This window comes from Rana temporaria, chromosome 6 (assembly GCF_905171775.1).
Source record: "Rana temporaria chromosome 6, aRanTem1.1, whole genome shotgun sequence".
Lineage (NCBI taxonomy): Eukaryota > Metazoa > Chordata > Amphibia > Anura > Ranidae > Rana > Rana temporaria.
The window spans coordinates 180,351,500-180,377,922 of record NC_053494.1 but is presented as its reverse complement, the minus strand read 5'-3'; the positions used below and the strand labels follow the sequence as shown (position 1 = coordinate 180,377,922).

Sequence of the window (26,423 nt, the reverse complement as noted above, 5' to 3'; positions counted from 1 at the left end):
ACAAACCGCACAGTGGAGGCAAGTATGACATATTTGTTATTTAAAAAAACAAACAAACAAAAAAACTGAACCTATAGTATCACTTTAAAACGTATATGTAAACCACAACGATGAACTGCTCTTATTTGGTAACTTTTAGGCCCCTTTCACACTGGGGCAGGAGGTGCGGTGGCGGTATAGTGCCGCTATTTTTAGCAGCGCTATACCATCGGAATTGCGGCGGTATTCGGCCACTAGCGGTGAGGTTTTAACCACCGCTAGCGGCCGAAAAAGGGTCAATACCGCCGGCAATGCGCCTTGCGGTTTCCCATTGCTTTCAAAGGGAAAAAGCGGTGGAAGAGTGGTAAACACACCGCTCCAAAGATGCTGCTATCAGGACTTTTGGAGAGGTCCTGCTAGCGCACTGCTCCAGTGTGAAAGCCCTCTGGGCTTTCACACTGGAGAAACAGCAGAGCCACTGTTTAGGGTCGGTTTGCAAGCGCTATTTTTAGCGCAATAGCACCTGAAAACTGCATCAGTGTGGAAGGGGCCTTAATCTGTTAAACATACTACTAAAAAGGGTTTTGTTATACAAAAAAACATCAGATGACCTTGCCAGAAATCTTCTGAGCTGATAAATTCCTGTGCTCTCTGTTTTGAGGACTTACGATTACATTGTTATTACTGAACACTACGGACCCATATAATAGAGGGGAGGGTATCCATAATCTTGTTTTTGTTCTCCTGATACAGAAAGATGATTCAGTGTTGTCACCATAGAAGTGTGCTCCTGGCAAAATTTCCAGGTAAAATAAAGGGAAAAAAAGAAAACCAATGCAGCCACCTCATCTAAAGACTGGAAAGCTTGTAATATATTATATTTACTTTCTGGGGTTAGATATACTTTAAAATCCCAATTTATGCTCAGTGTTTCTGCACACACTAGGGTTGCAACACCGATACGGGTTCCCAGTATCGGATTCAAATGCTCCGATACCTAAAACCCATACCTTTGAGGTGCCATTTGAGCCCATCCAAAATGAATGGGCTCAGATCGCATGCGATTTGAACAGGAATGCGGTGTGATCCCTTTTGGAATCACATGCGGTTTCCTGCACCGCTCCTGTGTGAACCCAAACTTTTAATAGGGACTTCGGCCTGGATTCCACAAAAGCGGTGTGGAAGACCGCATGCAATTTGGAGAGGAATCACATCTCTATTCAAATTGCATTTGATTCTTTGCAGTGCAATTTAATCCAATTCATTTTGGTAAGTGTCCATACTATTATTAACCTATACATGTATCAGGAGAAGCATGGCTATCAATGTGTATATTCTGCTCACCTTTGGCAATCTGGCACACCCATTCCAGTTGGGCTTCACAGTGGAATGGATGCAGGTTGTACTCCAGTTGCTGCAACACTTCAAAATGCCATGTCCACACATTCCTGTGCATTGGTGCATTAATCTGTTTATTCAAAAAAACAGAACAGATGGGCATGTTTGCACCTCTTACTTATCAGGTTACTACAGTAAATGCCACACAATGACATGCTGTAATAATTATATTCACATTTTAACATTTAAAGCAGAAATGTACTCACTGTACTCACCTGCTCCTCAAGTCCTGTCCTGCGGCGTCACGGTCTGCCAGCTTCAACAGTCTTCTGTGTCCCACGTTGGTCATCTCTGCCCATTGGGCGACTGCTTATATTGTTTATGGCATCCAGCTGCATTCTTGGCATCTTACAGATGCTGGGAACAAGCCAGATTGTAAACTCTCCTATGCCACAGGCAGTGTATCTGGTTTCTACAACTGCTGGGAAAGATGGCAGATTTTTTTTAGCAGAAGAGACATGCAAAGTCCAAGCAATAAACACCCTCAAGGTTCTGCTTTTAAAGCGATTGCAAAGTCTTCTTTTAAAAATGTTATTTTAAATGTGATACTTACCTCCTCTGTGTGTTTTGCACAGAGCAGTCCGGATCCTCCTCTTCTCAAGTCCCTCTTCGTTGCTCCTGGCCCTTCCCTCCTATCGAGTGCCCCCTCAGCCAACAGCTTGCTATGGTGGCACCCAAGCCAAATCAGAGCTCTGTGAACCATTCAGACACGGAGCCATGGTTCAGCCCCCTCTCTCTCCTGCTTGGCTAACTGAGTTTGACAGCAGCGGGAGCCAATGGCACCACTGCTGTGTCTCAGCCAATCAGGAGGAGTGTCCCGGACGCGGCTTAGACATTCGTGGACATCGCTGGAGAGAGTAGGGGCCCAGGTAAGTAATTAGGGGGTGCTGCTACACACAGTTTTTTTTATCTTCATGCATAGAATGCATGGAGATTCAAAACCTGCCTTTTGTCAAATTCCTGCTTAAATTGTAAACTTGGCAAATGCTTATTGCCCCAATTTATATATTGGATTGTGTGTGAAGCTCATTTCTTTCATTTTATTTTGGTGTATTACCTACTGATATTAGGTGGTTTCTCATCTCACCTCCAATGCAGCGCAGTCTCGGAGGAAGTAGTCGTCTTCCTGAAATTCATCCAGTATAGTTGAAGAGATCTTTGGAAAGAAGAACGTTTATTAGTAAGCAAACATATTTGAAAGCGTTGTTATAAAAAATGTCTTGTGGAGCTGCCGACCAAAGCCACAATGAAACCAATTGACGCAGTCATACTTGTTCTACACTCTCCAGCATAGAAGTTGATTTTTTTTTTTAAATAGTATTTTTTGTACTCACCGTAAAATCCCTTTCTCTGTCGTCCATGGACGGACACAGCTCCTTAAATCTTGACTTGTGGGTTATGTTTCTGTTCTATAGGAACCCACAAGTCAAGATTTAAGGAGCCGTTTCCGTCCATGGACGAACAGAGAAAGTACATTTTTTTTTTATACATGCTGTGTCCCCATAGGCACCTATAGGCAAGGTAAGCGCCAGTCTAGAGCGCACATGAGTCGGGGCATCGCTTTTACAGACAATTGCGGGGTCCTGCAACGATGTATCCAAACAAAAAATTTACATTCTTTTTCCCCCCACAAACAGAGTTTTCTTTTGGTGGTATTTGATCACCTCTGCGGTTTTTATTTTTTGCGCTATACACAAAAAAAAAAAAAGCGTAAATTATGGAAAAATAAATATTTTTTACAATACATTTTCCCCCCAAAAAGTATTAAAAAAAATATGTCTTCCTCAGTTTAGGGCGATATGTATTCTTCTACATCTCTTTAGTAAAAAATAAATAAATATATAAGCTTATATTGATTGGTTTGCGCAAAATAGTCTACAAAAAAGGGGACTTTTTTTACTGGGACTGCGACATTGCAGCAGAGAGATCGGACACTTTTTTGGGACCATTGACATTTATACAGCGTTCAGAGCTATAAATAGCCATTGATTACTTAAAAACAAAAATACATATAAGGAAGAGAAGAATTCTCCTCCAAATATAGGGATTTTTTAGGTGAGGTGCTATTCGTAATATTTAAGGTAAGCGCACAAAACACAATGGTTTTAGAAAAATATCAAAAGATTTAATTTTCATATAAAAATATCCATATAAAACAATTTACATGATATGACCACAATACATTATAGGAGAATGAAAAAGAGAGAATTATTAAATGGAGACTGCCGACTAGTTTTCGCACTGTTGTGCTTCGTCAGGGCTTGCAATTCATTATTTTTGAATATGGTGGTCAATTCCGTTTAAGAGACTGAGCCAGAGAAATTTTGCATAAATGTTAGCCAGTGAGTCCCAGCGGAGTGGGCCGGTGCAGCGATGCGCTTTGACCAGTGGAAGCCAGATCCACCTGGCCGTGGCAAGTGCGGGTAATGGGATGTTTAGGACTGACGGCAGGGTCCAGGGTTAGATCTTAGAACATATTATATCCTGATAGGAGTATTGGTAATGCTGCGCTTAGTAAGACGGTGACTCCCCCATTCAATTAGTCGTGATGTAGAGATTGCACTGGATATGAAGGTGGTAGGAAGCGCTATGTCAAGAGGCAGATCCCAGCATCCAAAAATGTCTCCACCGCTGGCCGCGTGTCCCGTCACTCAGGGGATGGGACTGCCTGGAGCAGGAGATCAATCATTGTTCATACTTAGTATGAACAACAGATCTGTCTCCCCCCCCCGACAGAACGGAGATCTGTCTATTTACATTGACAGATCTCCGGTCTGTCTCTCTCAGGAGCGATCACAGGTGCCCGGCGGCCACCGGGCATGCGCATTGGCTCCGTTGTCACACACGCCACCTAGTGGTCTTAAAGTGACCGACATATAGATATGGCCATTTGCCAGGGAGAGCTAACCTGCCGCAGTATAACTGTGGCGGCTGGTCCTCTAGTGGTTAACTACTTGCCGACCAGCGGCGGCAGGTCGGCTCTCCTGGGCGAGAGCACGTAGTATAACGTCAGCTCTCTGAGCGCCCACTAGGGGCGCGTGCGCCCCCCGCTCGCCCCCGACTCCCGTGCCCGGCGGGCGCGATCGCCGCCGGGCACACGCGATCGCTCGTTACAGAGCGGGGACCGGGAGCTGTGTGTGTAAACACACAGCTCCCGGTCCTGTCAGCAGGGGAAATGCTGATCTTCTGTTCATACAATGTATGAACAGAGGATCAGTGTTTCCCCTAGTGAGGCCACCCCCCCCCCCACAGTAAGAACACACCCAGGCACATACTTAACCCCTTCCCCGCCCTAGTGTTAACCCCTTCACTGCCAGTGGCATTTTTATAGTAATCCAATGCATTTTTATAGCACTGATCGCTATAAAAATGCCACTGGTCCCAAAAATGTGTCAAAAGTGTCCGCCATAATGTCGCAGTACCGAAAAAAAATTGCTGATCGCCGCCATTACTAGTAAAAAAAAATATATTAATAAAAATTACATAAAAATACCCCCTATTTTGTAAACGCTATAACTTTTGCGCAAACCAATCAATAAACGCTTATTGCGATTTTTTTTACGAAAAATACGTAGAAGAATACGTCTCGGCCTAAACTGAGGAAAAAAATGTTTTTTTATATATTTTTGGGGGATATTTATTACAGCAAAAAGTAAAAAATATTCATTTTTTTCAAAATTGTCGCTATATTTTTGTTTATAGCGCAAAAAATAAAAACCGCAGAGGTGATCAAATACCACCAAAAGAAAGCTCTATTTGTGGGAAAAAAAGGACACCAATTTTGTTTGGGAGCCACGTCGCACGACCGCGCAATTGTCAGTTAAAGCGACGCAGTCCCGAATCGCAAAAAGTGCTCTGGTCTTTGACCAGCAATATGGTCCGGGGGGTAAGTGGTTAAGGGGTGCTGATCAGTGGCAGTCGCTACAGGGGGGGCTCATTCACACCATAGTCGCCACTGGTGCTGATATTATGGTGACTGAAGGGACAGGATTGCTTAAAACTGCAATGAAAATACTCACCTACCTGATCTTTATCACCGATTGAAAGGCTACAGAATGCACCTTGCCATTAAGAGAAGACTAATGTCTCCTACATCCAGCCAGTGAGGGAGTAACAAATGGACTTTCTCCACCCGGTTTAGTGGTCCTATTCTGGCAAACACTCACCAGCAACAGGGTTTCTTGTGTGATATGGCCCTAAAGGGGTGATGAAGAATTATATCTGATAAATGTATTTTTACAGAAGGTTAACTTACGGGACGCCCGTCACTCCACTCCCAGCTTCCCAAGTTTCTTTTATTCAAGCCGACCCAAATCCATCGCTTTTCACTACAGGAAAAAAAAAAAAGAAGACGATCATAATATAATATTTAGATGCCTAGGTTAACAAATTCACATACTGCTAATTAATCATCTTAAGGTAAGGAACTTTTCAAAAAGGAAAATATATACCGCAAGCTTGATTTTAAGAACATGTGAAAGTCTTTCATTTCCTGTATATGAGCAAAACTAGCAAGATGGCCCCCAAACTCCTCACAGATTCCTTCAGCTTCCTCCCAGGTTCTTTGCCTCAGTAACCTCTCTTTGCTGAAAACCTGACAAAACAAAAAACATGCATACAGCTCAACCACTTCAAAAACAGATTCTGACATTTCTCACATACATGTAAAAACCTGCATTTGCATTGCTAGAAAAGGACTTTGAACCCCCCAAACATTTTTGTCTAAGCAGAGGCCCTGGAGAATAAAAGGGTGGTTGTTGAAATTCTTTAAGTCACACAGAAAATTTATGAACACAAACACAATATAATACCCATATTTTGGTAAAAAATAAATATAATATCTCTCTATCTCATCTTTTTGTTGAAATAGATACAAAACATATCACTCTTTAAATCTACGCACGCCCGTGAAATATCGACAAACTATGGTACATTAAAATTTTAAATCCTTTACCCCCTTTCCCCCCATTCCAGTACACGCCATGTCCGGTAAGTTGTATGAGGTCCCATGATTTCTAACAGCAGCCTAGCTCAAGGCCATAGGCCTAGTGTGTTGTGGAGATTTCCAGCTTGTACTAGGCACCACAATCTGCAGACACTGGGGATCGGAGAGATTCGGTCAATTGGTGAATTGTTTGTAGGATCACAGGGACAAGTCATCGTGCCATCATCTGCATTTTTTCATGGTATTTAAAAGCTGACAGATCAGACAGGCAGAAGATCAATCCTATGGAAGATCTAAAATGTATACATTACATCCCTGTCCTAATCACCTGGTGATTGCAGATCACGGCTCCAACCAATTATGTCCCATTGATTCCTACGACTAGAACTGCCTTAAATGGATACCAGACCGCATCCGAACTTACCGCCAGCCCAACCTGGACTGTCAGCTTTCATCTGCTGGCCACGATCCCTTTGTCAGCTGGCCGGCAGTGCTCCTCTACCCACACAACACTACAGTAGCCCACCTCCCAGCCCCGAGCCTGCCTGAGCAGATGTCAATCAAATGACAAAAGGCAGATCTCTCATCAACTGTCACTACAAATGAGAAACATGCGTATCCGCCTTGATGACTGTCCTCCCTTCCACACATGCTCATCTACCTTTTGCTCCCCTGACACTTTATTCACTTTTATTTTACTTTTATACAGCATACTTCCCTTACTTCCATGGTACAGCATTGAATACCTGAGCTGCTAATCACCAGATCCCATCGTAGCATCATGGGGGTGATGACAGAGTCCGGTGTTCTATGTATGCTCTAACAAAGTGTTTTCACTCTCAGGGGGGTTAGCAGGTACCTGGTTTTGAAAGGTACATGCTCCTATTGCCCGATCTTAACCGGAAAATTACCTGCCCCCCCCCCTCTTCTTTCTTTTGGGTTACATCACAGGTCCCAGAAGACTACAGAACAACTCACAAGGTGCAAAGCTTCACGTTACTAGAGAGGCTGGAGCTTGCACCCATAACCGCCTGAAGAAATGGTTCAGGTGAGGACATCACTGGATCCCTGGACAAGCAAGTGTCCTTATATTAAAAGTCAGCAGCTACAGTATTTGTAGCTGCTGACTTAATTTTGGGGGGGGGGGGGGGGCAGAGCCCGGAGCGCCTTAAATTCAAACATGCATTCTTATTTTTTTTTTATGCAATATACTAAGCTATAATCAAGCTCAGGGTAAAATCTTTGCTGCTTGACCTCTCAAGAGCTGCCCAGTCTCTGCCTGGTCTCTTCATAAATATTCCCAATCCTCCCACACATTCCTCCTGCACAATGTAGTTTGTACAACACAGTCTTGAATACAAAGTCTGGCATAAAGTTGGTTTCCATGAAGTCTGGATCACAAAAACACACAGGATTATATGCAGGGTAGGGAAGACTCTGGAAGAAAGGCTGGGCAGCTCCTGTGAGGATGTTCAGCAGAGATGGTATACGTAGGTATATTGAATTTAAATATAGTATAAGACAATAGGGGAAGATTGAAACATTGAAACATATTAGATAACAAAAGTGCTCAGTATGAGGAAGAGAGACCACTTAGCATAAGTGCAATTAAAGAATCATATAAACGTGCGAATACAAAATGCATACTTTGTAGCAATACATTCCTGATCCAGAAAACCAGCCATCAGGACAAGTGGTGACATTGGGTTTTGGAATATCTTCCTCTTGGGCAGATCCAATTCCTCTCTTACATATAGACCGAGCTTTAAAACTCTTACAGTCTTTGACCTCCCATTTTCCGAGAGAGTCTCCTCCTCCAGACATTGCGACACATCCTCCAGAAAAAGCTGAAAAACAGGGATAAAAACGAATCGCACAAAAAAAATATTAATGCTTTTTTTCCCCCTTTCACGTACGTGTCAAAATGCATTTTTGGCCTAAAGAATAATCCTACCCACAAAACATATATAGCAAATATATATTTTTATGAAAATATACACATGAAATACATGCATACACATTCATACACTTTTTCTGGAGACCAGATCCAGAATCTTCCAGTGGATCAGTTCTAAGGGACCATTCATAGCATATGTGTTAAGCTGGGCAGGGGTGCCCAATGCAGTCCCATACATAAACAAAGCAATTTGCCTTATGTCCAATTGTTTACACCAACATTGGTCTGCATTGGTCTGTGCTTGAAAAAAAAAAAAAAAAAGTAGTAAAATATTCTGCATTTACACCGCGCAGTGTGCCGTGACGCAACACATTACAATAAGACACGCTTTTGTGCCTAAAGCTTCATGAAATGCCATTTGTGATATTTTAATAAACGTAAAAAATAAGTTAAATAGTGCAATGCTATTAGTGTTTTCTAGACAACACACATCAATGGGCAAGTGCTATACAGAGCATAACGAACAGGCTCAGGTGTGAATGGGCCTTAATAGTCATCTATTGCTGAATGCAGAAGAGATATAGAGAGATTATATATATATATATATATATATATATATATATATATATATATATATATATATATATATATATATATATATATATATATATATATATATATATAATCACTGATAGCACTGCTGTAGTGAGAGAAGGTTGAAATAGCTCTGCCAGAGCCTCCGCACAGTAGTGACTACACTGCTTATATAGTTTCAATTATTCACATTGGGACAAATAGACGCTGTTACTGAGCCGTTTCAAAACAGGCCACGGTTGAAAGAAGCTCAGGACTGCTATTGCTGCAATGAGGATATGATCTTTTTTGTCGCCATTTTGAATAGGGGAATAGTTAAAGCAGAACTAAAGTCCCAGATTCAAAGAATATGTAAAAACTCAACATTTCATATTCACTCTGCCGATTGAGGACAGTCGTAAACGGTCCTGCTGGCTGCTCTTTCTGGCGTGTCCAACTTCAATGTGCTTCAGCGGCTGCGGACCTTCAATATCAGCACACTATAATCCCTCCACGCTCGAGTTGCATCCTTGCCTTTGGTGTAAGTGTGGATTTGTTTGTCAATAAATGTTAAAGTGTGTGCCCTTGGCTACTTTGTTTTCTCTGCATGTTCCTTTGATCTCTCCCTGATCCGTCTGTGCTGAGGAGCTGCGGACGTTATCCATTTATTCATGATGTGATCCATCCAACGATCCATCAATCCAACGATCCATCCCTGTTTCATCACATCTGTTGACTTTTTTCTAAAGTCTATCTTATGGACCATAACACTGATTCTACCCAGTTTATTGGGCCTTCCAACTCAACGTATCGCCTTGTTCCTGTTAGCTACCACTTCCTTCATACTAATTGGACTCTTGCTACAATAAAGTCAAAGTAAACCCTCCTATAGTTTGCAGCCAAGGAAGCTGCCATCTTGGCCTCTGTTTAATCTACAACTGCTCTGATGCTGCATGTGTGATTAGTTAGGACACCAGCCATTGGATGGTTTGACAGTCTGGTTGAGAGCACAACCAATGAGAGGGTTACATTCCAAAAGTAACTTATTTGAAACGGATGGGTTTACTTCCATTTTATGGGCCCCTTCACACAGCTCTGTAGCAAAATTACAATTTTGCTGTGGTTCAGATGCGTTTCCTGTGCATTTTTAGGTTGCCCGCACCTGTGAAAAATTGACATGCGACTCAAAAATGCAACAAAAACGCAAATTGCGGTGCATTTTTACCATGATTTTGCAGCGATTTCCATTCATTTCAATGGAGAGCTGCATTTTTGGTGTGGTTTTCAAAAACACGCAAAAGATGCAGCATGCAGGACTTTTAAAAACGCACCCTACCCACAGCACAGTGGTGTAAAAAGTCCCATAAGGCCCCGTACACACGACCGAACATGTCTGCTGAAACTGGTCCGCGGACCAGTTTCAGCAGACATGTTCGGTCGTGTGTACGGCCGACCGGACAGGTTTAAAGTGGACATTTGTCCAGCCGACCGTTTTCCAGCGGACAAATGTTTCTTAGCATGCTAAGAAACATGTCCGCTGGAAGCCTGTCCGTCGGACATGTTCGGTCGTCTGTACAGACTCACTGTACATGTCCGCTCGGCCGCCATCCCTCGCATGCGTTGAAGTGATTCGACGCATGCGTGGAAGCATTGACCTTCCAGGGCCGCGCACGTCTCCGCGTAATCATCGTGGCCACATCACCGCGTATCGTGTACGCGCGGATTTGTCTGATGGTGTGTACAACCATCAGACGGACATGTCCGCTGAAAACGGTCCGGCGGACAGATTTCAGTGGACAGTCCGTCCGTGTGTACGAGGCCTAAGAGTTAAAAGGGCAACCGTATCATTGTGACAGGGGCCTTAGACTGAGCGATGAGAACCAAGCATTTCAATTCTAGGCCAATTTTTCTTCGTTCATCTACTCGCTGATTTTTGTCTTTTTCTCCCTCCTTTATTATTTATGCTCCCCTCGCCAGAACATCCGGGCTATTTTGTCACAAAGCGCTTTGGCACCACCGACCGGTGGTATATGCGCACTTCACAAACAAATAGTAATAAATAAATAAATAAATAAATAAACTGCTATAGTTTTTTTGAGATTATACTTTAAAAACTATACTGGAGAAAAAAGGCAAAAACAAAGCCATGTTAAAAAGGACCTCCAACAGAATGTTAGTCTTCTCTATAGGATAAATAGTCAGGGCAAGATTTTATTTTCTGTAGCCCTTCATAAAAAAATTAAACAGTGGATTTAGAATGCAACCTATTCACCATCAGTGGCGGCCAGTCTACATGGGGCGCAGGTGAACCGAACGCCCGCCCCCGCCCCCCCCACCAGCCCGCATCATCTGTGTGGCCGTGTACTGCGAGAGGTGCCGGACCAGCAGGTCTCTAGCAGGTCTGTCACCCCCCCTCACAATCACGTGACCACAGCCAGAGGCCCCATTGACCCTCCTGCCCTGGCCATTCAGTACAGGAGGCTGAAGACTGGGTCAACACAGAAGCATGGCGTCAGGGGCACCAGGGAAGCCGTAACTGCTGGAGGGCTCCACCCTAAGGGTAAGTGCAGACCTGGAGAGGCCCACCTGCTCCCCCCAAAATCCTCCAGCAGCAGCCACCACTGTTCACTAATAGGGAAGGATTAAAACCTCTAAGTTTTTCACTTTCAGTTGTTTTTATCAGAAAGATTTGTGACAGTTTCAGAATCACATTTTGATCACATTTTTGCTTTCGGTGTCCTGTTATGTAGATTTTTCCTCATTTGCTATGCCTACGACAGTTGGTCAAAGGGACAGGATATAAACCCAATGGGGACACAGATATAAAGATCTGACCAAGGATTTAATGCTTCCCCAAAAATAAATGACTACAGCTCCAATATAAAGCAACTTGGTGGTCACTTTACCTGGCTCATGAGTGTTCCAGTTGGAATAGGAGAGGTCTTTTTTCCTGCTTGCAGTTTGCCAATAATAATCTCCGGACTTATTAGTGTCTATTAAATTTGTCCAGAAGTATCGCCCCTCAGAATTGGCTTGTTCTCTCATTAAGCTGTTCAGGAAATCCTGTTCGAATCTAAAAACAGTGATAATAAAACATGTCAAATCAGAGAAGAGTATGGATAACTGAATACCCAAACGATTATACAGGAGGAGACATTGGGGGTTGTCAATGAGGAATGTAAGTGCTATGTAATAGGGGCCCCATACCTTCCTTTACATAATACACTCACAAGAGATATATATATATATATATATATATATATATATATATATATATATATATATATATATATATATATATATATATATATATATATATATATATATATATATATATATATATTTATTACACACACACACACACACACACACACACACACACACACACACTATACAGTGGGGATCAAAGTTTGGGCACCCCAGGTAAAAATTTGTATTAATGTGCATAACGAAGCCAAGGAAAGATGGAAAAATATCCAAAAGGCATCAAATTACAGATTAGACATTCTTATAATATGTCAATAAAAGTTAGATTTTATTTCCATCATTTACACTTTCAAAATGACAGAAAACAAAAAAATGGCGTCTGCAAAAGTTTGGGCACCCTGCAGAGTTAATAGCTTGTACTGCCCCCTTTGGCAAGTATCACAGCTTGTAAACGCTTTTTGTAGCCAGCCAAGAGTCTTTCAATTCTTGTTTGAGGTATCTTTGCCCATTCTTCCTTACAAAAGTCTTCCAGTTCTTTGAGATTTCTGGGCTGTCTGTCACGTACTGCTCTTTTAAGGTCTATCCATAGATTTTCAATTATGTTTAGGTCAGGAGATTGTGAAGGCCATGGCAAAACCTTCAGTTTACGCCTCTTGATGTAATCCCCAGTGGAATTTGGGGTGTGTTTAGGATCATTATCCATTTGTAGAAGCCATCCTCTCTTTAACTTCAGCTTTTTCACAGATGGCATCAAGTTACCATCCAAAATTTGCTGAAATTTTATTGAATCCATTTTCCCTTCTACTCGTGAAATGTTCTCTGTGCCACTGGCTGCAATACAACCCAAAGCATGATTGATCCACCCCCATGTTTAACAGTTGGGGACAGAGGTTCTTTTCATTAAATTTTGTGCCCTTTCTTCTCCAAACGTTAAAAAATGTAGCATGTTCGAATTTTTTTTTGTCGTTTTTCAGAACCTGAAAAATTATGTGAAGCCCACACACGATCATTTTAAATGCCGAAAAATTATCGTGTGTACGCGGCATTATGGTTTCTTTCTGATTGTTGATGTACACCACCTGAATCTAGATCAGATTGCCCTCAAACAGGTTGGTCTAAGGAAGAGAAAGCCTTACCTAGAACCCGTTTCTTGGCCTTGTTGAGGGTCTCTCACCTACAAATGCTGTTATTCTATGCCAGGAAGGCTATTACTCATCATTGGAAAAAGCCTAGAGCTCCCTCAATTGATTTTTTTGGAGACAGCTGATCAATTCACAATTACCACTATACAAAGGCACACATATAAAACAAAGGATGTGCTCGCAAATTTAAGTGAGGGCAAAATGGCTGGAAGGCAGCGATATTGTATAAACACTGCAAGTGTCTTCTCAATGTCCCAAGGGCAAAGGGCTTTCTGGCAATTACTTGATTTATCCTGTACCTGGCTGGGGGCCGATGTGTGGGTATTATTACTGTCATTGCTATAGGCACATCAAGCCTTTTAGGACATACTTTTTAGGACACCTTGTGGTTCGCTTTGTGTAGTTTTTTTTTTCTTTTGTTTTTTCTTTTGGCGTTTTGTGCAGTCTTTTGCAGCCAAGTCTGTTCCTGCGTGTATCAGGCTGTATTTTGTTCTCTTTAACATTTTAAAACCAATAAAAAAAGATTGTTTACAAAAAATAAAAAGGAAGGGACAGCCAAATAACCCAAAGTTCCAGGATTGTTACATAAAGATGATATTCCTCCAACGACCCCTGCATCAAAAGAACTGCACCAGATCCCCCCACGCAGATTAACAGCTTGGTGCACCCATTATAAGAAGCTTCCAAAAAATACAGCAAGGGAGAAGGAAAAAGAAAGGACCCCCCCCAACTCCAGAGCCTAGAGCCATCAGGCCAGGGATAGCCTCATTCTCGGTGTGTTACCAAATTGGCCTGTCCAGAGACCAGAGTGATTTGTCCCATGATGGCAAAACACTGCAGTTGCAGAGGTCTGAAGTGGAATTGTTCAAAGGGGAACAGCCTCGAAGGAGACTGCCATCAACCACAAGACACTCATGCAAGAGCAGAGAGTTGAACAGCTTCTGAATTGAGAAGTTTGATCCTGAGACCAGAGAGTCTGAAGCATTTCCTGGAAAAGTATTTCTATGGCCTGCAATGTACCCGGCACCAGACCCAGATATGCCAAGTGAGAGGAAACCACTCTAATGTTAAGACACTCTAATGTTAAGAAAGACACACACTGCCAAACAAAGCCCTTTCCAACTGTTCTCTCTGCAGAAGCTATGTCACAATGGGGATTCCACTAGAGTAAAACATGGCCAATACTGGAGCAAACATCTTGGTGAGCACATAGGGTGCTGAAGCTGGGCCAACAGGCAGAGCCACAAACTGGTAATGTATTGGCCTTACACAGCAAACCTCAGCGCTGGGGTTCTGGAAAGATGGAGACATGTAAATTAGCATCTTTGATGTTCATGGAGCCAGAAAGTCTCCCTGATGAACAGAGGCATTGATGGATCTAGTTGGAATTGTGGACCAGAATGTAAACATGCAAGGCTTTGAGGTCTAAGATAGGGCAAATGCTGTCACTGGGTACTGGGAAAGTGAACAGGATGGTATAAAACCCCTGAGGCACGGGATCAAGAGGAGCACAAATCCCTTTTTATTTGGCATTTTGACCAATCAAACATGAACAAACAAATTAAAATCACAGCCAAAATTGAACGCAGAGAAGGACCCACCTGTGAGAATAGAGTTCTGATCATCCAGTAAACCGGTTTACCACCTGCAATATGTACAGTACATAATATTCCTCACTATGGTGGCCTTGATGAGGATACCGTAGTACACACCCTCTTTTTTACAGATAACAGCAGTTATTTTGTATAGTTACTAGCTGTCAAACCCAGCAATCACGGACACCTTTGATCCCCACTTACAAACAGGAAGCAAATCAGAGTGGTTTTCTGATCAAGTAAGTCATATATGACAGTGATCATATGCAAGCTGAAGGAAAAAAAAAAAAAAAAATTGTTTCACCTACCAGAAGCTGCTGAAACTGTGGATAGCAACATGCGTCTGTTGAAATTGTGTGACACAATTATAGATTTTTTTTTTTTTAGTCTGGCCTTTATCGACCCTTGCGTAAGGTAGATTTTTATATATATATATATATATATATATATATATATATATATATATATATATATATATATATATATATATATATATATACACACACACACACACACACACACACACACACACACACACACACACACACACATATATATATATATATATATATATATATATATATATATATATATATATATATATATATTACACACACACACACACACACACACACACACACATACACACACACACATATACATACACACACACACACACATATACACACACACTGTATAGATTTCTTTTATTACCGGTTTGTAATTGTAAGATTGCATTTTTCTTCAAACGGGACTTCACTCTTCTTGACGAAATAGCAGTATTCTCCGTGTCTTCTCCAATTCTACAGACAAAAAAATATATATATAATATGAAGAGTGCTTATAATACGCCAATCATAAAGTGTCCGCTATTACGTTTATTACCAAATCCTCTCATTTAATAAGTTCACCTTTTGGTACATGTTCCACCTGTATTTAGTAACATATTCCAGCAGCTGCAGCCAATCCCCCCTCCCCAGTGACAGCTGGTGGGCATCTTCACCAGGCACCTTCCGTCACCCTGAAAATACTGTGCCTTTGCGGGGCTCTTCCCGCATCACTCATTCACAGTCCTCTGTGAATGGGAAACTACAAGTCCTGACAACCATTGCGGCCAGTGGCTTGTAGTTCTCAATGAACTACCACGGCACTGTTGAGCGCTGTGGTAGTTCATTCATTCCCGTCAGTGAGTATCTGCTTGCCCATACGAGGTACAGGCACACAGATACACTGACAGGTCTGCAGGAGTCCGGCATGGTACCAACAATCTGCTGATAGCTGTTGCATTGATTTACAGGCTTCAAAACAAAAAATAGTAAATGCACATTGTTTTATCTGCAAAAAAAAAAAAAATGTGCATTTATTATTTTTTGTTAAAAGGTGAACTTATCCTTTAAGGATAGCTCCATGGGACTTGATCATAAAAGTTAGCGGCCTATGCAGATGATGTCCTACTGTTCCTTTCCAACCCGCTGATCACACTGCCCAACCTCCTAGCTGACTTCCAAACATTCAAGACCCTCTCCAACCTTCAGATAAACTTCAGTAAGTCCACAGCGCTGAATATATCCCTGCCTAGAAACCTGGTCGAACAATGTAAGCAGAACTTCCCCTTTAAGTGGGAGCCCCATGACGTTACCTACTTGGGCATCAAGCTGCCCACGCGACTTTAAGAGCTCTATACTAAAAACTTTCTGCCAGCCTTACAAGCGATTAAAGGGGACTAAACCAACTGGAACAAGGGGACCTTCTCATGGTTCGGCCGAGCGGCAATACTGAAAATGAACGTTCTTCCGCGCTTACTATACTTACTGCAAGCCATTCCGATAAGGCTTCCTCCGGCCTTTTTCGCCTCGTTTAAGTCCATCTGCAGATCCTTTTTGTGGGCAGACGGTCCCGCCAGATTGGGGTGGGATAGGCTTACCTTACCTAAAAGACGGGGAGGTATTGGTTTACCGGACCTCTCGTTGTATTATAAGGCATGCCATTTGACGAGGGTGGTGGACTGGCACGTACACAAGGATACCAAGGATTGGGTGACGGTGGAGGAAGCCTTCTCGGGTACGCGCGTCTCCCATCTCCCTTGGATCACGCCCGGATCAACCCCCAAACTGTGCACAAATCACCCACTGATCGGTCCCTCCCTCTCCATCCTGCGGGCAACTTATAAAGCCAGGGGGGTTACACCCTCACCGGGCCCCATGACTCCACTGACCCAGAACCCTGACTTTCCGGCGGATATTCAAGTCTCTACGGGCACCACACGCCAGGGAGACCCCACGATCCGGGCCCATCTCTTCTTCGACAATAGCTCACTCCTCTCACACTCCGACATGACTTCTAAAATCCCAGGTGCGATCATACCCCTGTACAAATTTTTTCAAATTAGGCATTTCTTTGACAGTGCTCCCTCACTCTCGCTTTGGTATAGAGAAATGACGCCTCTCGAACACCTATGCTGTCAGACAGAACCCCAGACGCACCTGATATCGGCTCTATACGCGCTCCTCATTTCCAGAGCCAAACCTAACGCTGATATCCATCGACGGTGGGAATCGGACCTCTCCGCATCCCTGTCTGATGAAGACTGGGAGGCGGTGTGGCTGCACGTCCACAAAGGATCAATCAATGTGTCAGCCCAGGAGAACAGGTTTAAGATCTATTCTCGATGGTACAGGACCCCGGACAAGCTCCACAAAATCTACCCTCACGTCCCGTCTACGTGTTGGAGGTGTTCCTCGGCCGAGGGCACCCTCCTACACATATGGTGGGAATGCCCGATGATCCAACCATTCTGGAAAGGGGTTCATGACCTTATCTCTAGCATATCCGACTACTCGCCGGCACAATACTTACTCCACCACACCTCCCTGCCTAAATCGGTTTATCACAAATCCCTGATCTTGCACCTCATAAATGCCGCTAAACAATGCATACCTACCAAATGGAAAGACCCTCTCCCCCCCACCCTGGACGACTGGCGGTCTAGGGTCAACAGAATCGAAGAGATGGAGAAGATTATTCACCAAGCCAAGGATACACAAGAAAAGTTTAGGCACACGTGGTCCTGCTGGACGCACTACAAAGACACCCTTTGTCCTGTGGCCTCTCCTGCATCCCCTGCCACACAATAGCTCCCACATACGGTCGGAAGCGCACTCTCCCAAACACTCTCACGGCCACATCCACCCTGACCTGCCCTCCCCCCCACTTTTCTCCCTCCCTGATCTGCTGAGCCCCTTTCTGTCCTACTGAAATGTGCTACTGCATACTCGACTAGCCCTTAGATACCTTACCCTGTTGGATCTCTCCCTCCTTGGCCCAAGCCGATCTTTAGCTGAACACCTGTGAGGGCTGCTACTGCCCCTTTGCTTGCGCTCTCTACAGACTCAGAGTAAGAGGACTTGTACCATAACGGTCCTGGTTGGATACCCACCTGGGTGTAGCTCCACAGGCACCCTCCTGCCCACAGTTTGATCCCTATCGGGGTGGGCAGCAGAGGTGCCGACGCACACAGGTCCATTACCCTGTTGATCCAGCAGTAGGGTCACCTACGCACCCTATCCCCCCCCTCCCCTCGTTGTTCTTGGCTATCTGACAGACACGGTTAACCCAGTGAATTTGTAAAACTGGTTACGAAACAAGGAATACTGATTCTACACTCTTAATGTTATTGATAGTTTTCATGTTAACCTGTATCGACTTCCTCATGCTGTTACAACATACTGACTGTAAACTGCTTACTATTTCCATTCCCTGTATGTTATTGATGAAAATTTTCAATAAAATCTTTTGGAAAAAAAATAAATAAAAAATAAATAAAAGTTAGCCCAGTAGTCTAGAACTCTATTAAAGGAAATGCAAATAAGAGGGCCACAGAAACGGGTTTTCTGTGTAAAAGACACCCAGCAGTCCTGTTTAAAGCGGAGTTCCAACCACAATTAGCATTTTTTATAATATAAATCCGGTCACTTACTATTTTACAATCCACCGCCGATCCGCATAGATATTCAAAAAAGATCGTTTATAAAACTATGTCTACACCGTTGTCATTTTGCTTGTGGGCATTGTGAAGCCTACAAGCACTTACTTCATGGAAGTCTTGGATGGGGAGTGATAATTGGACAGCGCACTGCATCCTGGGAAATGATGACACACATTTCCCAGGAGCATTAGAGGGAGATGTCAGAATCCTAGGTGGTTTCAAAGGCAGATTTCGAGTTGAGTTAAAAAAAAAAATTTAAATTTTTTTTTACTTTAGGTCTAATAAACACAATAATGAAAAAAAAAATTTGGGATGGAAACTCCACTTTAAGTAAATACTTTTAGGCTGCTTTTACACTAATCAGTATTTCTTCTGCTTTTGCTTAAAAAAAAAAAAAAAAACAAAATGGGAGAAAAACAAGAGACGATGTAATCCTATAGAACACACTGATCCACTGCAGGTCAGCTGCGTTTAGTAAAATCCTGCTGGCTGCATTTTTGGTGTGGTAAAAATACAGCGCTAAAAACACATCTACCCGTTGAAATGTACGCATCAAAAACACACCCAAGGTTGCATATTTGGTACCGTTTTTGAATCATGTGTCCTGTGAAAAACACACTGCAAGTATAGTTCAAAATCTAAAAACATATATGTGTTTATTACCGCAAGGATCAGTGTGAAAGTGCCCCTATTTTTCAAAGCTTAAAATAGCTGGCAAGGTAACTTTAGGCTGTGTATTGATAAGAGACTCTCTTTACTCTACTGAGGAACAGAAACAGCTTTCATGTTTACGTCCCTTGTAAGTGGAGAGTAGCACTAATAAAAATGTGCATTTAGTATTTTATTACATTGGAGCCTGTAAAGCATGGGTGTCCAAACTTTTTTCAAAGAGGGCATGATTTAATGACGTGAGGGCCGACCATTTTGCCTGACATTGACCCATTAAACGTCGGACTAATAGCTGGATTCACGTAGATGGGCGTAACGTTAGGCAGGCGTAGCGTATCGCATATACGCTACGCCGCCGTAAGTTAAAGAGGCAAGTGCTGTATTCACAAAGCACTTGCGTCCTAAGTTACGGCGGCGTAGCGTAAATGTGCCGGCCTAAGCGCGCCTAATTCAAGTTGTGAAGAGGTGGGCGTGTTTTATGCTAATGAATCGTGACCCGACGTGATTGACGTTTTTTATGAACGGCGCATGCTCTGTCCGTGGACATATCCCAGTGCGCATGCTCCAAAATACGCTGCAAAGACTTATTGGTTTCGACGTGAATTTGACGCGGTTCCAACGTCCATGCGCAACATTAGGCCTGAAAACGCCTTACGTAAACGGCGTATCTTTACTGCGACGGGCAAACGTACGTTCGTCAATAGGTGTATCTCGCTGATTAAATCAGCGTTCACGCCCCTAGCGGGCGGCCTAAATAGAAAGCTAAGATACAACGGCGCAGGCTGTCGTATCTTAGCTAGATTTAAGTGTATCTCAATTTGAGAATACACTTAAATATACGACGGCTTAGATTTAGAGTTACGACGGCTTAACTCTTTCTGAATCTGGCTATAAAAAAGTGTTGGTCCGAGCACTAATACACAGCCCAACAAAATTTCTCTTGCCTTTGTGGCTGTGTGTGGTGAAGAGATGAGCTTGGGCATGTTATTTGTGTGTGTATAGATCTATAAATAGAGATCTCTCTCTCTCGTGGCCCCTAACGAATCCCTGAGCATCGCGTTATTTAGACATACCATATTTATCGACGTACAACATACACCTTTCACTTTACGGGGGGGAAGTTTCAGGCCCGTGGGGCTTTCACACTAGAGAGACAGCAGCGGCTGTTTCTGGGCGATTTGCCGGTGCTATTTTTAGCGTTATAGCGCCTGCAAAGCACCCCAGTGTGAAAGGGGTCTTACTGAATTGCAGGAAGAATTCTCACAGCTGCATTGAGAACTACAAGCTGTTGGCCGCGGTGGCCGACGGTACTTGTAGTTTATTCATTCATAGAACTCTGAATAAATTAAAAGGCCGAGTGGGTGGAGCCCTGCATGGCTGTGCCATTTTTAAATTCTGACAGCGGGTGTGGGGAGAAGAAGGGGGGGGGGTGATCAGTGGGAGAAGATGCAGGAGAAGGAACATGTTACATGTACCACAGTAAATACAGGTGGAACCTGTAACATGCCCCAAAGGTGAACTTTAACCTCTACACATTCCCCATTGTCAAAACCACTTTGTTTTTACTATTTGGCCAATAACACCATTTAGCGCAAAATTATCAGTCTTTTTAAAAGATATGAAAAAAAAAAAAAAAACACAAAACTCCAAAATCCAGAAAAACGAATTTGGAGAAGGATTACTGTAGTTTCACAATCTAGCAAAGTCTTTAAGATAACATGATAAAAATCTTTCAACTTTACAAAAAATATTTGGCAAGTGAAATGTCAGAATATACCTCCTCTTGTGGGCACCCAGAGTCAGACGTCATATTAGTCTTTGTTTTTCCAGGCCTCTTGCAAATAGAAGTCGATTTTTCTGTGCAGTTCCTAACATGCCATCGTCCAGTCTGGCAGAAAGTACAAAGGGATTGTTACCAAGCAATGTAAAATGTTTGTGCTCTTGGCAGTAGACAAACATTTCGTTTAGATGTGTTAGATTTCCACGTTGTCCCACAATTCTTTTATATGTACAAAGTTCTTGGGAATATCTACTATAAACCTACCAGACATTCCTTATCGAGGGTGGGCTTGGCCACACATTATCTATGGGCCAGATTCATCAATAATTACGGCGGCGTAACGTATCCCCTTTACGTTACGCCGCCGCAAGTGCTTGATTCACAAAGCACTTACGTGCAAACTTGCGGCGGCGTAGCGTAAAGCCGCCCGGCGCAAGCCCGCCTAATTCAAATGGGGCGTGTAACATTTAAATTAGGCGCGTTTCCAGATCCAGGTCTCTTGACAGGCAGGCCTCGGGCCTACTAAGGTTTGGTCATCGATTAATTGGGGAGAACTACACTCAGTGTTTTACCCTGGAGTATTTTATTATGCTTTTTGTTACGATGATGATGCCAAACAATATATGGTGTTATGTATTGGGATGGAGACCGTCGGTGTTTGTTAACACTTTTAGAATTTGTGGCGATGCTTCTGTGTTGTTGTAATATTCTTTTTCTTTCAATAAAAACTATTGGAAAATAAATTAGGTGCGTTCCTGCGGCGAACGTTCTGTGCATGCTCCATTAGGAAATTTCCCGCCCTGCTTTGCGCGAAATTACGGCACTCCAACTTGTTTTTTGAACGGCGACGTGCATAACGTACTTTCGTATTCCCGGACGTCTTACGCAAAAAAAAAAAAATTGAAATTCGACGCGGGAACGACGGCCATACTTTAACATGGTTGTTCTAAATGCAAGCCATGAAAAAGCAGGCTTAGTTTTGCGACGGGAAAAAGCGACTAGCGACGACGTAAGAGAATGCGACGAACGCACGTACCTTCGAGGATCGCCGCAATCAGCTAATTTGCATACCCGACGATGGAAAATGACGCGAACTCCACCCAGTGGCCACCGGAGAATTACACCTACGATCCGAAGGCGTACGAAGCCGTACGCCTGTCGGATCTTAGCCAAAAGCCGTTGTATCTTTGTTTGTGAATTACAAATAAAGATACGACGTGGCAAATTTGAAAGTACGCCGGAGTATCAGCATGTGAATCTGGCCCTATGTCTCTATCATTACTGCAATACAAACTGAAAAAACAATGTAAACAAGAAACTATATATAGAGGGGGCAATCTGAAAGCGGTTGTAAACCGCATAAACTTTTTTTTTTTTTTTTCAAACCTGCAAGGCAAAAGGCATAATCAGCTAGTATGCACCGCATACTGGCTGATTATGAAATACTTACTTCGGAACGAGGTGAAGAACACTTACCTGGTCCACGCCGAGCGAGATGTCATCTTGCTCCGGCGTGTCTTCCGGGTATCACCGCTCCAGCGCTGTGATTGGCTGGAGCGGCGATGACGTCACTCCCGCGCGTGCGCCCGGGAGATTTAAATTCGGCAAGGTCCGACGGCTGTTGGTCCTTTCTCCGTGGATACCCCCTGCACATGCGCCGCTGCAATCCGCAGCGCATTGCGAGGGGAATATCTCCTAAACCGTACAGGTTTAGGAGATATTCTTTATACCTACAGGTAAGCCTTATTATAGGCTTACCTGTAGGTAAAAGTGAAAAAGTGGGTTTACAACCACTTTAAAGGAAATCACAAGTAAAATGTGTGTGTTGCAACTGACAGATCAACAGAAAACGTACCGTCCCTGAGAAGGACACGCAGCTTGGGGTAACGTTGAATGGAGGAAGGGGCTCATTTTGATCCCAATATGTAAAATGTGCTTCTGTTCCATCAGACCAATTATACAGATGAGGGAATGACTCACTCTTAAAGCCCGACCACACATTTTCGTTTTCTATAAAAAAAAAAAATGTACAGGGGTAACAAATGAACAAAAGAGCAACAGAAAAACAGAACACTGACTACTTGGTATAGGTGTTAAAATCACCACCATGTCTTTGTGCCATTTGCACTATTAAAAAAATCACCACATGCCAGTTCTACTTTGCCGATTATGGTTCCGTTTTGGAGAGTGTGCAGATGTATAAGAACTAGGGCTGTTACTGATTAAAATTTTCGCGTTTGATTAATCAATTTTTTTTTATCGATTAATCGACTAATTTCGATTAATTATGGTTCAATAAGTATTTATTATAACTTTTCAGACAAGTATAACAGAAAAAAGAAAACGGATCAAGCGCCCGACAAAGGGCAGCCCGATCTGCAAATGAAAACATGTACATTTCCATACAATACAAACAAGTGTGTACAAATGGTTACCTCATGCTATAACTTTTGCGCAAATCAATAAACGCTTATTGCGATTTTTATTACCAAACATATGTAGAAGAATACATATCGGCCTAAACTGAGGAAAAAAATAAATGTTTTTTTATATATTTTTGGGGGATATTTATTATAGCAAGTAAAAAAATATTGCATTTTTTTTTTTCCAAAATTGACACGGCGATCAAATACCACCAAAAGAAAGCTCTATATGTGGGAGAAAAAAAAAAAGGGACGTCCATTTTGTTAGGGAGCCACGTCGCACGACCACGCAATTGTCAATTAAAGCAACGTCGTGCTGAATCCCAAAAAGGGGCCTGGTCCTTTAGCAACAAAATGGTCCGGGGCTTAAGTGGTTAATCTCAGTTATCTTGCTGTAGGATTTATAAACCTCTTAAAGCGGTGTTTCACCCTGCAGAACAACTTTTTAGCATAAAATTCGGCATAGTAGCGCGAGCTACAGTATGCCTGTCTTCATTTTTTTATCCCCGTACTCACTGTTATATCGTACATAGAAGATTCTGACTGCCCGCGGGGAATGGGCGTTCCTTTCAAGAGGGAGGGTGATTGACGGCCGGCTCTGGCACGTCACGCTCCCCGAAGACAGCTGGAGTAGGTCTCGGCTCTTCACTGCGCCTGCGCACAGACTATGCGCAGGCGCCGTGAAGAGCCAAGCCCATTTCGGCTATTTCCGGAGAAGCGTGACGCGCCAGAGCCGGCTGTCAATCACCTTCCGTCTGGATTGGAACGCCCATTCCCCGTGGGCAGTCAGAATCTTCTATGTACGATATAACAGTGAGTACGGGGATAAAAAAAATTAAGACGGGCATACTGTAGCTCGCGCTACTATGCCGAATTTTATGCTAGAAAAAAAAAAATGTTTTTTTTTTTTTTTTCTATAGGGTGAACCCCCGCTTTAAAGTGGATCCAATACAAATTACAACCTACTGGGATGCTTGAACTTTACTTGCAACACTGAACAAAATGACCACCGCCATGTTACATACCACTCTGAAACTTTGTGACCACTAACTCGACATCCGCAAGAGAGTGCAGACTGATTAAACTTCCATGTTCCTTTTGGCAAGAAAGTTCGGCACCCTCCCAAATGTCTGGCTGCTGTTGGAGGTAACAAAATCCATTGTAGGCTGTCCAGTTTCTGTCACATGTAGTCTCTGAGAAATGCCAATAATCTGCAGATTGTAGTAATAAAATGACAATTATATTCATGTGACATAACCAGCTGTTAAACCGTGTCAATGAAACGGTTATTAAAATGTTAAAAAAAGAAAAGAAAAGAAAAAGAAAAGAAAAACAGTAGCACAATCAGAACTCAAGTGGACAGCATTTATGAGCAGCACTGCGGTCATGAATAGGAACTCTAGTGATCACATGAGATGACACAGAAAAATTGAAGGTTAAAAGAATAAAAATGTTTTAAATAAATACATTTAATTATATGGGGGGGGGGGGCACTTGTAACCACTTTCTATATTTTACAGCAGCAGGTGTGTATGTCCATGTATGTTGGTGGAAAAAGTTCTGCCGTCTGTATGCAGAACAAGTTCACGGCCAACGCCCTTCACACAAAATTTCATGGATTTGTCCGATGGAAATCTGATGGTGTGTATGAGGCTTTAGAAGAAAGCCTTGCACTATCTTGCTTCCCGGGATTCCCTAGTGAAGACTTTGCTGTGTCATTTCTCAGATCGGGATCTAATGAGTCCCCCCCCCCCCCCCCCCCCCCCAGTCTGTTTTCTGCCCAGACACTGGGGTAGATTCAGGTACCGCTGCACACTTCTTACGGAGGCGCAGTGTACCGTTTTTACCCTGCGCCTACACAAATTATCTGCGCTACGCTTCATTCATGAAGCAGTAGCTACGTAATTTGCGCGGGCGCTCCTTAAAAATGCCCGGCGTAAGGGCGCGTAATTTAAATGATCCCGTAGAGGGCGTGGATCATTTAAATTAGGTGCGTTCCCGCGCCGAACGTAGTGTGCATGCTCCGTCTGGAAACTTTCCCGACGTGCATTGCGGCAAATGACGTCACAAGGACGTCATTTGCTTCAAAGTGAACGTAAATGGTGTCCAGCGCCATTCACGATTCACTTACGCAAACAACGTTAAATTTTAAATTCGCGACGCGGGGACGGGTATACGTAGCATTGGCTGCCCCTGCTAATAGCAGGAGCAGCCTTACGCGGAACCCGACGAACGGAAACTACGTAAACTGCGTACGCAGGGCTTGCGTAGGGTTGTGAATCAGCGTTAGTATGCAATTTGCATACTATACGCTGACCACTACGGGAACGCCACCTAGCGGCCAGCGTAAGAATGCAGCCTACGATACGATGGCATAAGAGCCTTATGCCAGTCATATCTTAGGCTGCAGTCGGCGTATCGAGCTCTCTGAATCAGGAGCACTCGATACGCCGGCGCAACTAAGCAATTGCGCTGCGTAACTATGGTTACGCAGACGCAATTGCTTTCTGAATCTACCCCACTGTTAGTAGGGAAACCTGTACTGTGAGATCTATGAAGACTGCTGTTACTGACTTCCTTCTGAATACACTGTATACACAATCGGATAATCTGACGGCACACATTTGTTGTCAGAAAATTTGAGAGCATGCTATCCAACATTTGTTGTCCATGTGTATTTGTGTAAAGGCAAAAAAAAAAAAAAAAGTCAAAAACGCAGCCAAACAAGCTTTTAGATTCCCCTTTAACCACTTAAGGACCAGCGCACGACTATATACGTCCTCTGTTCGAAGAGGGATATCTCGAAAACAGCTCCAGCTGCTGCCACAAC

The 26,423-nt window shown here is 43.1% G+C and overlaps 1 protein-coding gene across 1 annotated transcript in view; it reads right to left on the bottom strand.

Moving 5' to 3' along the window:
• Positions 1-26,423, bottom strand: part of LOC120944080 (lymphocyte antigen 75-like) — a 154,280-nt gene that overhangs the window by 64,738 nt on the left and 63,119 nt on the right. The window contains exons 7-16 of the mRNA XM_040357892.1: positions 24,619-24,804; positions 23,026-23,180; positions 21,168-21,278; positions 15,451-15,539; positions 11,699-11,865; positions 7,970-8,169; positions 5,829-5,971; positions 5,633-5,705; positions 2,465-2,533; positions 1,324-1,447 (exon numbers count right to left, since the gene is read on the bottom strand). Of these exons, the coding sequence (XP_040213826.1) occupies positions 1,324-1,447; positions 2,465-2,533; positions 5,633-5,705; positions 5,829-5,971; positions 7,970-8,169; positions 11,699-11,865; positions 15,451-15,539; positions 21,168-21,278; positions 23,026-23,180; positions 24,619-24,804 (1,317 nt within the window). The remainder of the gene's footprint in view (positions 1-1,323; positions 1,448-2,464; positions 2,534-5,632; positions 5,706-5,828; positions 5,972-7,969; positions 8,170-11,698; positions 11,866-15,450; positions 15,540-21,167; positions 21,279-23,025; positions 23,181-24,618; positions 24,805-26,423) is intronic.